Source organism: Musca autumnalis, unplaced genomic scaffold (assembly GCF_047663935.1).
Source record: "Musca autumnalis isolate F117 unplaced genomic scaffold, ASM4766393v1 scaffold_2, whole genome shotgun sequence".
In the NCBI taxonomy this organism is placed as follows: Eukaryota; Metazoa; Arthropoda; class Insecta; order Diptera; family Muscidae; genus Musca; species Musca autumnalis.
The window spans coordinates 239,066,867-239,080,924 of NW_027411755.1; the positions used below are offsets into that span (position 1 = coordinate 239,066,867).

At 32.2% G+C, this 14,058-nt stretch overlaps 1 protein-coding gene across 1 annotated transcript in view; it reads left to right on the forward strand.

Annotated features, from left to right (window-relative positions):
• Window positions 1-3,842: 3,842 nt before the first annotated feature.
• yuri (yuri gagarin) overlaps window positions 3,843-14,058 on the forward strand; it is a 139,683-nt gene continuing 129,467 nt past the window's right edge. The window contains exons 1-2 of the mRNA XM_073965484.1: window positions 3,843-4,421; window positions 10,142-10,953. Of these exons, the coding sequence (XP_073821585.1) occupies window positions 10,267-10,953 (687 nt within the window). The 5' untranslated portion in view covers window positions 3,843-4,421; window positions 10,142-10,266. The remainder of the gene's footprint in view (window positions 4,422-10,141; window positions 10,954-14,058) is intronic.

The window sequence follows — 14,058 nt, forward strand, 5'->3', positions numbered from 1 at the left end:
TTGTTTTTATTTGTATTCAGCGTCTGCCAAAGCTTACAGTGACTCTCTGGGAACAGAGTCTCACGGATAAGTCGTCCTTATCGTCATGGTCTCAGCTCGATTCCTTCCTCACGGAAAGAATTCAGACGCTTGCCTGTTTGCGTGACATAAAAGGTATAGATTCTTCTAAGTCCCCTAATAAGCGCAACGTTAAGGCACATTTGGCGAAAACTTCGTCTGATACTATAAAATCACATTTCAAACATCGTTGTGTTGTCTGCTCCCTTGAAAATCATGCGCTCTATTCTTGTCCCCGTTTTAAAAAGTTAACTTTCGAGCAAAAACTTTCCATTGTTAAAAAGCAAGGCCTGTGTTTTAATTGTTTGTCAAGAGGTCATTCGATTGGTAGCTGTCCCAGTACACATCGCTGCTATGTATGTCATGAAAAGCATCACACTCTCATGCATAAACCCACAAGATCGGCCTCTACTAGTAGTATAACGTCAAATGTGACGCCTCCGTCTCCAGCCCCTAGAACTCCACCAAATTCTCTCTTAGATAATGTTGCTTCTACCTCCACTGGTGCTAATCCGACTGTAGTAACCCGTCAGGTTTATCACACGTCTCAGAATGCTAACGTTCTGCTTGGTACTGCTATTGTTAATATCGTACACAAAGGAAATTCTTACCCAGTTCGAGCCCTCATTGACCTGCGTCTGAGGCTACCTTTATAACTGAGCACCTACAAAATAGATTACAATTGTCAACTCGTTCCACCCTTGCGAACATTTCTGGTGTAAATGGTTCGTCCTCAGTCATCTCCAGAAAAAACTGTCGTATTTGTATAGGTTCTCCGTTGAGTTCCTCCGTTTTATTGAAAACTGATGCTTTTGTTCTCCCCAAGATCTCTGGTAATCTTCCTTCCTTTGCTGTTGATCCTGCTTTTGGTCGTACTTTGCATAGTCTTCGTTTGGCTGATCCAAACGTCTTTGATTGCCGTCCTGTGGATATGCTGTTGGGTGCGGATTTATATCCGCAAATATTGTTACCTGGAGTACAACAAAACATCGTGGGTTCTCTTTTGGCACAAAATACTGTATTCGGTTGGATACTTTCTGGTCCCATCCCCTGCACCCCTCTGCAAGTATTTACCACAACTTTGCATTTTGGGGATGAAGACAGTCTCAACAAGACCCTTCTCCAGACTAGAAAGCGCAAAGTAGTTGGTAAGAACTGGAAATACGCGTTTTAGAAAAGCCTCCCTCATCTCGACTTAGCTCAAATTTTCTGTTTGCCCCTCTCTAGCGCTCCTATAAAACCAGACCTAGTTTGAAAAATCGTTGCTTGTTCTTGCGCCCTCTTGTTGTAGTTCAGATTCTTTCTGGAGTAACGGCAAGTAGTTCCAAACCAATCCCATGTAGGTTATGTTTCCATGCCCCTCCAATTTATAAATGTCGAACATTAAAAAAAAAAAAAAAATTCAATAGAGAAACGTTTAAAAGCTGTCGCGTACCACCATTATTGCTACAATGTTTTACGTCCCGTCCATGCTAATTGTCCAGTTTCCTTTAGGTGTAGCTATTGTAAAAATAAGCATCATACCATGTTATACTTGTCAAAGAAGGCAAAATCCCACTACCCCTCCAGCGCGGAACCTAAATCTTCGGCATCGGTCGTACCTCGAGGTATCTTTCCGGTACCACCAGCTAATGTTTTGCCATCTTCAGTTATACCTGTATGTCGCCGCATAATGCTAACCCCCACAGTAGTCGTTCGTTTGTGTCTGCCGAAAAATACAATGCCAATAAGGGCTATACTTGATCCGTTTGGCATTTTGTAACGGCTAGGGTCGCGAACATAACCCACGGTGTAACACCTTCCATGTCTGCACCCCTGTCTATTCGCGAATCATTTGTTGGCCTGGAACTAGCGGACCCTACCTTCGATCGTTCTGAACCAATAGCAATAGTCTAGGTCCAGAAATTTATTATAAAATCATTACTTCTCGCATGATGATACAACCGGGTCTTCCTACGGCTCAGTATACGTCATTTGGTTGGATTATTACGGGTCCAGAAAATCTGTAATATGTCTTCTTTTATAATTGTTTTTAGCATAACTTGAATTTGAAATGAAATAATAAAATGCTCACATATCAACTGAACTTTATTATGTATTGTATTCTAATTTGTACATTAATCTTTATTTATAGCTTGCTTTGTTGATACACACCTATATGTATCAAGGTGGGCGGCAAATGTATAAGTTAGATACTTTGTCCCTCAACTTCCCTAGCTCGATCAATCACGGATGCTGATTGGCGCACTGGCATCTCCTCTACACCTCCCTTGACGGATATTGTAGTGTGCGGATCGCCGCTGGGCAGTGGTTGTTGTAGGTTTGCTCACCTTGTTACACTTGTACCTTTAACTCTCACTTAAATTAAATGTAACTGTATTAGTAAAAGACATGAGATCCTCAGCGATCACTCAGAACCTCAGCGTTCACTTGTCTTTTGTCATTGCAACCATCAAGGCCTCTGACGCCACTAAGCATCATAGAAAAAAGGTATACTTATTGTTGAAAAGATATACAAAGTTACACAGAATTCAATAAACCAGCAAATTTATTTATTATTAAAAGAACTGATACCGCTTGTTTTATTTTATCTTTCTTCCCCCCATCGCTCTACACAAACAGTGCTTTTGCTTTCGGATTCGGAATTAGGGTCGCTCCCCTTTTTGGCTACCATGGCAATAAAAGATGGCGGTGGATGATGTTCCTTTTTCTTTTGGGAGTATGCAGTAGTTTCTGAAGATTCTGTGTTCGATCTCCTCCTTTTCATGTCCGAGCTCACTTTGTCGCTCTCTGTCAAAAATACTCTGCACAGTCTCCTTTACGATGGACTTGACGAGCTATGCTTGGAACATATGAAGGTGGGTAGCTCTTTTTCTTCATAAAAGGTTTAGGGTCGTTCTGTTCTTCAGGAGATCTAATACTCTTTGCTTTCGCGTCGTTTAGATACACTTCTCTTCGAGAATCTTCACGAAAATTGCTCGGGAAATTTGAAGGTGGAAGCTCCTTTTTTTCTTAAAAGGTGTAGCGATGTCCTGTTCTTCATGAGATCTTATTCTCTTCTGAAGAAGTAGAGGTAGTATTATTGATCTCTTTTCGAGCATTCCGTTGTTCTTTATTTAGTATCGCAAGGTTCTTCTTAAACTTTCGTCGTACGGCCCCTGACCACTGCGTCCTTTTTGTTGTTAGTTTTTCGATGCTCTCGCTTACTTCATCTATATATTGCGGGTTTCCACAACGCTGGTGTTTATTGTGGTGTTGCTTTCGGATTCGGAATCAGGATCGCTCCCAATCTCTGATGATTGGGTCCAGTTTACTTTCTAAGGTTCACTATCTCCTCCTCCCTTTTTCCTTTTTGCTTGTGACTATACCGTCGACCACAGATGCCAATATTTCGGAGATGTTTACTCACGATCGCTGGATGACGGCTAGATGTGAATCACAGGCAGATCATAGGTACCCGCCGGTAATTAATTATTTAGGCCCTGGGCTTAAGTCTCTTTCAAATCCTGAGAGAGGGAGAATGTTTTGCTCGAACAATCCGTTGCTCTGTTTGTTTATTTTTATAGAAGTCAATGCTTACCAATATTTGTAGATGCATTTACTATTTCTTATCAGATATTTTTACAAAAAAACTTCAGATTGGAGAGGCCGGCCGAATAACAAAAGAGAGTGCTCAGTTTATTAAATTTGTTTTGGGAACACCAAACAAACACCCAACATCAATGCAGACCCCAACAAGAGCAGACAAGTATTTCAGTATTTCACCTCAACACTTGGTCTCACTTGATTCAGTCACAGATTGGCGGTTAAGAAGAACGTTTCGAAGTGATCAACGGAAAAACAACCAAAGAATTGAAAACGTAAAGAAACCGTGAGATACAAAAACACAAAACACAACTAGAACCGTGTGTGTGGTAGAAAACAATAAAAGACCCCCACCGCAAAGTAAAAGAATCCGCAATGAATAAATGAAAAAAAAATACACGACCAAGAACAACAACAAATCATAAAATAAACATAAAAATCGAAAATTAATAACAACAAAAACAAACAAGTGACGTAAAAATTTTGGTATTTTAAACGTTCAAACGTTCGCGTTCATATGGTTCGGTACAACGCATGTACCAGATCGAAGTCTAGTGTATTTGAAAAAAAAAAAAAAAATAAAAAAATCTTTCAGTTAAACAACACGACAACCAAGCCAAAAGTAAAGACAACACAAACATTGTAAATCTCAACAAAACAACAGCTGGCTTAACTTTTGCAAACATTCAGAAGCCAGGCAGACGTTCGGACTGGCAGACAGTTGTTGGCAGGAGGAAGAGATTGGGGGAAGAACCGGGGGCAAAACGAAGCCGCTTATGGTAAAAGTCAATATCTGGATATTGCGTTTTCATTTGTTAATCGAACGGTGGCGATTGTTTTGTTTTTAAAAAATTGTATGCGTTACTAAATCCGTTACCATTGAAAGTCGTTGTGGCTAAAACGCTGTTCAGCCACATGGTCAAAACCGCCGCCGCACAGCGTTAGTAATTGTATGCGACACTCTGTTTGTGTCACTTCAATGCCAAAATGGAATGCGTTTGTCATGCGTAAATGAATGGAAGTAGTAAGATTTCAAAGTGTTCATTTGTCGCCTAGTTCCGTCGTCCTCCGGCATGTCTAGTTGGCGAAGTTTTTTTTTTTATTGTGAGTTTGTCTTACTCTGAAAATGTGTGGAAAAAAACAATCGAAACGCGAATATCAGTTTCTATGCTGTTGAATACACACACCGACCGGACCGGCTCCAGACGACAATCGACGCAATGACAAAACGAAGAGGAGAATGCAAGTCAGAACTTTTAACTTTTTAAATGATCGCTGACCTTTTCATTATTAAATGTAAATAGGTAAATGGAATGAATACACCAACGTCAACAATAATAATCTCAACAAATGGAACAAACAAAACAACAACAATAGAAGCATTGTTGTATGCAGTTGTTGTAAATTGAAAAGTGTGCCAATTAAACCTTTCTTCGGCGTAATAGGAAAAGCGTATCGAAGAAGATCGTCATACATTGATTAAAATCCGGAATGCAATAAATTACCTAAACAAAAACAATTTCCAATGGTTGGTCTGTTCCAGAACGGCAAGAATCAACTAATTTTTACTATTTTCTTATACGAAATATTGTCGATAACATGATTTTCTATAGAAAGTATTATAGATAAAAATGTTTTTTATTTAACCTATTACCGATAACAAGATTTTCTAGAGAAACTATTATCGATAACAATATTTTTCTATTTTCTTTTCTATGGAATATAGTACCGATAACAATATTTTCTGTAGAAAATATAACATTTTCTATGAAAAATTTTATCTATAACAATATTTTCTGTAGAGAACTTTGTCGATAACAATATTTTCTGTAGAAAACTTTATCGATAATAATATTTATTTAAGATAGAAAACGTTATCAATAATAAAATGTTCTATAAGAACATTATCTATGACGGGTGCCATCGTGGTGCAATGGTATGCACGCCCGCCTTGCACGTAGAAGGTCGGGGGTTCGATTCCCCGGCCAGGCACAATCAAACATTTTTCAACGTTGGCAAAATACCCCTCAGTAATGTTGGCGACATTTCCTGTGTATTTAAGCCTTGAAAAACTTCTCCACAAGTGGTGTCTTAAGACATGCCGTTCGGACTCGGCAATAAACAGTAGGTCCCATATCATTGAGCTAAATATGGATCGGGGTGCACTAATTGATATGAGAGAAATCGCCCTTGTCCCGTATGCGATGTTGTGGAACAATGTTTATGTTACATTATCGATGACAATAATATGGTCTGTTCCAGTACTGCAAGAATCTACTAATTTTTACTATTTTTTTTCGATAACATAAAGGAAAAAGTGTTATCGTAGTAAAAAATAGTAGCTTCTTGCAGGTTCTGGAACAGAGCAATAAATAATAATCATTTCTGTAGAAAACATTATTGATAACATTTTCTATAGAAAATACCATCGATAACAATATTTTCTGTAGAAAACTTTATCGATAATAATATCTTCTAAATAAAAAGATTATCGATACAAATATTTTTTAAAAACACATTATTGATAATGATATTTTGTATAGAAAACATTATCGATAACAATATTTTCTATAGGAAATATAATCGATAACAATATTTTCTATTGGAAATATCGATAACAATATAGCTATAGGAAATGTTATCGATAACTATATTTTCTACAGAAAATTTTGTCGATGTCAACATTTTCTATACAAAAAATATTATCGATAACAAAATGTTCTAAAAAAAACTTGATAACAACATTTTCTAAAAAAAAAACTTTATAAAAAATACTTTTTAAAGAAAACGTTGTCGATAACTATAGCTTCTGGAGAAAATATTACCGATAACAATATCTTCTAGGGAAAATATTACCGATAACAATATTTTCTAGTGAAAATATTACCCATAACAGTACATTCCAGAGAAAATATTTCCGATAACAATATTTTCTGTAGAAAACTTTATCGACAACAATATTTTCTATAGAAAGTATAATAGATAACATTATTTTCTATAGAAAAAATGATCGAGAACAATATGTTCGATAGAAATTATTGATAATAATATTTTTGATAACAAATATTATTGATAATTTTATTTTCGATAGAAAATATTATTGATAATTCGACAACAATGTTTTCTATAAAAACTAAATCGATTAAGGTTTCTTCTATAGAAATATAATCGATGAACATTTTTGTATAGGAAACATGATCGATAACAATATTTTTTTATAGAAAATGTGATCGATAACAATATTTTCTACAGAAACTATTATTAGTTGCAATGTTGTCTACAGAAACAATATTTTTTGTAGAAAACATAATCGATAACAACATCTTCTATAGAAAATATTAAGGACAACAATATTTTCTATAGAAAATATCGATAAGAGTATTTTCTGTATTATCGATAACAATATTTTCTATAAAAACATAATCGATGATTTTTTTTCTATAGAATACGTGATCTATAACAATATTTCATACAGATCATATTATTGACAATAATTGGTATGTTCCAGTACTGCAAGAATCTACTACTTTTTACTATTCCTTTCGATAACATAAAGGCAAAATTGTTATCGTAGTAAAAATTTGTAGATTCGTGCAGGTTCTGGAACAGAGCAAATATTTTCGAAAGTACTTACGATAGAAAATATTATCGATAAAAGTATTTTCTATAAAAATTTTTATCGATAACAAAATTTTCTATAAAAAATAATTTTTCTATAGAATACGTGATCGATAACAATATTGTCTGTATATAATACTATCGATAAAAATAATTTCTACAGAAAATATTATCGATTACAATTGTTTCTTGTAAAAATATAATCGTTAGCAATATTTTCTAAAGAAAATATTATCGATTACAATGTTTTTCTATAAAAAAATTCGATAACATTATTTTCTATGGATAATATTTATCAAAAGAAATTTTTTCTATAAAAAATATTATCGATAACAATACTTTCTATGACTTATACTATCGCTTAAGCATAGTACACACGGTCCAACAAAACTGACAGTCAACGTACTTTTACGGCAATTTTCTGGCAAATAAAAACATTTTGTTAGCTAAAAATTATTGAAATACAACATTTAAGGTATAATTTAGTGATTAGGAATGTAATTATTCAGCTAGACTTTGATATTAACGAAAAAGACCTCGCTGACTGTCAGTTTTGTTGGACCGTGTGTACCATGGTACAATTAAGGAGAGGTAGGCCAGGTATGAAAATCACTGAAAAATGACACCCTGCAGCCATGGCTTAAAACGTCAAATGGCATGGTACAATAACAATGTTAGATGTATCTGCATAGCTATCCCGTATTACAAAAACATATGGAACTTAGAGCTTCACTTTTTATATGTTAAAAGTGCCATATAGAGTAAAAACCACAGTCTATACAGTCGGACACTCAGCCCTGACTATTTAGTTTGCTGTCAAATACATTATTGTGACATAAAATACAAAGGAAATCAAATCACAATAATGAACAATCTATTATGTTTGTTGTCAAAAGTTGTTAACAGAACACTGAATGGCCGATCTTCTGTAGGCCTTGGTAAAAACATTTCTTTAGCTAGGCTCCAGAATATTCTAGTTGGAAAAGTGTTCCAAAAATAACCAAAGTTCTTCTCAAACTTATGACAGTGAAAAATGTCATTCACTTATTTTCTACTTGATAAGTTTGGCTAATCTGACATCGTGATTGCTGGCATCCGATTTGCAGATAAATGTCAGCAGAATTTTTACAAAAATTGTAATTTTTACATTCCCGTACTTTTGGAACAAATTTAAATTAATATCAATATTTGATAAATCGTTCATTCGTAAGTTTTGCCAAAAAAAAAAAAAATCAACAATTTTATTTTGCCACGCGAATACACATTTTTTGTCCTTGTTTTCAATTTTAAGATATAGTGTTACAGCAGAACAGAACAATTCAGCGATGCATCTACCTTTATGATTGCATAATGTCAAAAACAGTACAAAATGTCAACAATGCTTTTGACAGATTAGGCCATAAAAAGAAAAAAATTGTAATCAGCTGTTAGCTGTGGCCTACCATTACTTTATTCTACCATGGTGTGTACTATGCTTTACAGTATTTTCTATAAAAAGTATTATCGATAACAATATTTTCTTTAGAAAATACTATTGATAAAGATTTTTTCTATAGAAAACGTTATCGATAAAAATATTTTCTATAGGAGACATTATTGCCCTGTTACAGAACCTGCAAGAAGCTACTAATTTTTACTACGATAACAGTTTTCCCTTTATGTTATCGAAACAAATTGTAAAAATTAGTAGATTCTCGCAGTACTGGAACAGACCAAATGTGTGTTCGTTTACTTGCAATTGGTCTGTTTCAGTGCTGCAAGAATCTACTAATTTTTACTATTTTTTCCGATAACATAAAGAAAAATGTGTTATCGAAGTAAAAAATAGTAGCTTCTTGCATGCTCTGGAACAAAGCAAATTTGTACAAATTTATACAAATCGATCAAAGATATCGACAACAATATGTATTATAAACAAATATTATTATATTAACAATATATTCTATAAAAATAACATCGATAAACATATTATCTAAAGAAAACATTACCGATTACGTTATTTTCTGTGGAAAACATTATCGATAACGATATTTTCTATAGAATCTACACAATTTTACTACGATAACAATTATTCATTTATGTTATAAAAATAGTAAAAATGTGTAGATTCTTGCAGTCCTGCATTGAAAAATCATATCGATAATGAAATTTTCTTTACAAATAGTAACTAGTTTTTGGTCTACAGAATTTTTTTCTAAAGAAAATCATAGCGACAACATTATATGCCTATTCCAGAACCTGCAAGCATCTACAAATTTTTAAACCGATAAAAATTTTTCCTTTATGTATATCAAAGAAAATAGATTTTTGCATTTCTGGAACAGACCATATGTGTGTTCCAAAAGCTGCAAAAATGTAAAAATTTGTAATACAATAAAAATGTTTCATTTATGGTATCGAAGAAATTAGTAAACATTTGTAGATTCTTGCAGTTCTGTGGAACATACCAATTATTTTCTATAAAAAACGCATTTCTGTTACATTTCAATGTTTTCTACGGAAAATTTTCTTATCTGTAAACTCGAAACTTGCTCACGAAAAATTTCAACGTCTGCCACAACAGTAAAGTACAGTACACATTGTCAGTTTTGAATAACGATTTTTTGCAATTATCGATAACTGTCCAACCGTCCAGCAACCACAAAATGTTTGGTGGTTGCATGATGAATGACAAAAATGAACGGCCACACTAGCAAGCAACAACAAAGCTGTCATTCAAAACTGACAATGTGTACCCAGCTTAACGGTTCACACAGGAAAATAAACAAACATCGACATTCATGTCATGAACTTGTTGATTCTATTTTTTATCAAAACAACAAATATTTTTCATTTAACAAAAATATTTTAAATTCTTTCCCTTATTTCGTCATTAAAACAGTTATATATTTCCTGTCGTTCCGCATAACATCATCAAAAGCTCCATCTCCGTAACATCTTATTAGAAATTAATTGCTGGATTATCTAGATAAAATTTACAATCGTCACAAGTAAACACCTAAAAATATGCAAAACAATTCAACAATAAATGATGGCAAACCACCAAAGACTCCACCCCCAAAACCGCAACGATCACCATCCCTAACCACCTCCGCATATGCAACAAATCAACAGGGAGCAACAGCAAGCCCACAAAGCCGGTCGGGGAATCCCAGATTCTCTTTGACACCACGAAATATGGGAATGGATGAACGACTCACATCCCTTCAACATCAAAATGTATCTGCAGAACATCCACAGAATAAACAACAATATGCTTATGCTGCTTCCGAATCATATACCAAGCCGGAATTAAAACAATGTCCTAGCTATGAACATTCTACCTCTTCCATAAATACAACAACAAATATTAAAAGGGATTCTGTAGAACAAGACAGTGGCTATTCTCCGAATACATCGGAATATCAAAGTGGTGGTGCTATTCCTCTCTATCCTCCCAGTTCGTATATCATGAAAAGTCGAAACTCTGCACCTTCAGCAACAACCACAACTGACCTACAGTGTTTACATCCCACGCAAACTAGATCATCTCTGCCGAATGCAAACACATCGTATTATGAACAACAGATGCACAAATACTCGACAGGTTCTGAGGTATTATGTGGTAATTCAACCCAAATAAATCGTGTATTTAATGATATTTATCGGGTTCGTTTGCAAGACATCGATGAAAAAGCTGGTGGAGATGTTGATGTAAGTGTGATAATTTTTTTGCTTCCTAATTCCTATCGATAACAATTGGCCTGTTCCAGAATATGGAAGAAACTACTATTTTTTACTACGATAAAAAATTTTCATTTATGATATCGGAAGAAATAGTAAAAATTAGTAGATTCTTGCAGTGCTGGAACAAACCAAATCTCGTCTATATACATATTTATCCAAAACCGACATATCTAAAAAAATTATCGATAAATTAAAAATATTGCCAGTAAAAATATTACTGATAACAATATTTTCTATAGAAAATATTACCGATAACAATAATATCTAGAGAAAATATTACTGATATTTTCTATAGAAAAATTATAACAATATTTTCCTGAGAAATTGTTACCGATAACAGTATTTTCTATAGAAATCGATAACAATATTTTCTATAGAAAATATAACCGATGACAATATTTTCTATAGAAAATTTTACCGATAACAATATTTTTCTGAGAAATTGTTACCGATAACAGTATTTTCTATAAAAATATTACCGACAACAATATTTTCTATAGAAAATATAACCGATAACAATATTTTCTACAGAAAATATAACCGATAACAATATTTTCTATAGACAATATAACTGATAACAATATTTCCAACAGATAACATAACCGATAACAATACTTTCTATAGCAAGAATAATCGATAACAAAATTTCCTAAAGAAAAATTACCGATAACAATATATTCTATGGAAAATATTACCGATAATAAGATTTTCTATTGAAAATATTACCGATAACAATATTTTTTATAGAAAGTATAACCGATATAACCGAATTAATGCAATTTTTTATGTAAGATATACTGATGTAAATAAATATATAACCGATAACAATATTCCCTATAGAAAATATTACCGACAACTATGTTTTTAGCAAATATAAAACATAACAGTATTTTCTATAGAAAATATTACCGATAACAAATTTTCCATAGAAAATATCGATTACAAAACTGTCTATAGAAAATATAACCCATGGTACAATAATTCATAGGTAGGCCAGGTATGAGAATCGCCAAAAAAATACAACCCTGTCGCTATGGCTTAAAACGTCAAAATTGTTTTGATGAATGATAATGGATGAGTATACAAAGAAGAAGAAGAAGAACGAAATGTTGAAATGAAAACAAAACAGAGTTGAATTTTTTGATCAATAATAAATATCAACTCTGCATGTCAACACGGTTTTGACAGATTAAGCCATAACAAAAAAAAATTGTAATCAGCTGTTAGCTGTGGCCTACCTAAGAATTGTTGTACCATGATATAACCGATAACAATATTTTCTGGAAAATATATTACCGATAACAATATTTTCTCTAGAAATTATTACCGATAACAATATTTTCTATAAAAATATTACCGATAACGATATATTCTACGGAAAATATTACCGATAACAATATTTTCTATAGAAAATATAACCGATAACAATATTTTCTATAGAAAATATAACCGATAACAATATTTTCTATAGAAAATATAACCGATAACAATATTTTCTACAGACAATATAACTGATAAAATATTTTCTATGGAAAATATTATCGATAACAATATTTTTTATAGAAAGTATAACCGATAACAATAATCCCTATAGAAATATTACCGACAACTGTGTTTTTTAGCAAATATAACATATAACAGTATTTTATATAGAAAAAATTATCGATTACAAAACTATCTATAGAAAATATTACCGATAACAATATTTTCTCTAGAATTTATTACCGATAACAATATTTTCTATAAAAATATTACCGATAACAGTATATTCTATTGAAAATATTACCGATAACAATATTGTCTATAGAAAATATTACCGATAGCAATATTTTCGATAGATAATATAACCGATAAACATATTTTTGATAGAAAATATTACCGATAATAGTATTTTCTATAGGAAATATTACCGATAACAATATTTTCTATAGAAATATTACCGATAACAATATATTCTACCGAAAATATTACCGATAACAATATTTTCTACAGACAATATAACTGATAAAAATATCCAACCGATAACAATACTTTCTATAGAAAGAATAATCGATAACAACATTTCCTAAAGAAAAATTACCAATAACAATATATTCTATGGAAAATATTAGCGATAATAATTTTTTCTATGGAAAATATTACCGATAACAATATTTTTTATAGAAAGTATAACCGATAACATAATTCCCTATAGAAAGTATTACCGACAACTGTGTTTTTTAGCAAATATAAAATATATCAGTATTTTCTATAGAAAATATTACCGATAAAAAATTGTCCATAAAAAATATTATCGATTACAAAACTGTCTATAGAAAATATAACCGATAACAATATTTTCTGGAAAATATATTACCGATAACAATATTTTCTCTAGAAATTATTACCGATAACAATATTTTCTATAAAAAAATATTACCGATAACAATATATTCTATTGAAAATATTACCGATAACAATATTTTCTATAGTAAATATTACCGATAACAATATTTTCGATAGATAATATAACCGATAAACATATTTTCGATAGAAAATTATACCGATAATAGTATTTTCTATAGGAAATATTACCTATAACAATATTTTCTATAGAACATACTATCGATTAGACTATTTTCTATAGATAATATTACCGATAACACTATCTTCTATAGAAAATATTACCGATAACAATATTTTCGATAGATAATATAACCGATAAACATATTTTCTATAGAAAATATTACCGATAGCAATACTCTCTATAGAAAATATAGCCGATAACAATATTTTCTATAGAAAATATAACTGATAACAATATTTTCTATAGAAAATATAACCGATAGCAATATTTTCTATAGAAAATATTACCGATAACAATATTTTTTACAGACAATATAATTGATAACAATATTTTCAACAGATAACATAACCGATAACAATACTTTCTATAGAAAGAATAACTGATAACAACATTTCCTAAAGAAAAATACCGATAACAATATATTCTATGGAAAATATTACCGATAATAATATTTTCTATGGAAAATATTACCGATAACAATTTTTTTTATAGAAAGTATAACCGAT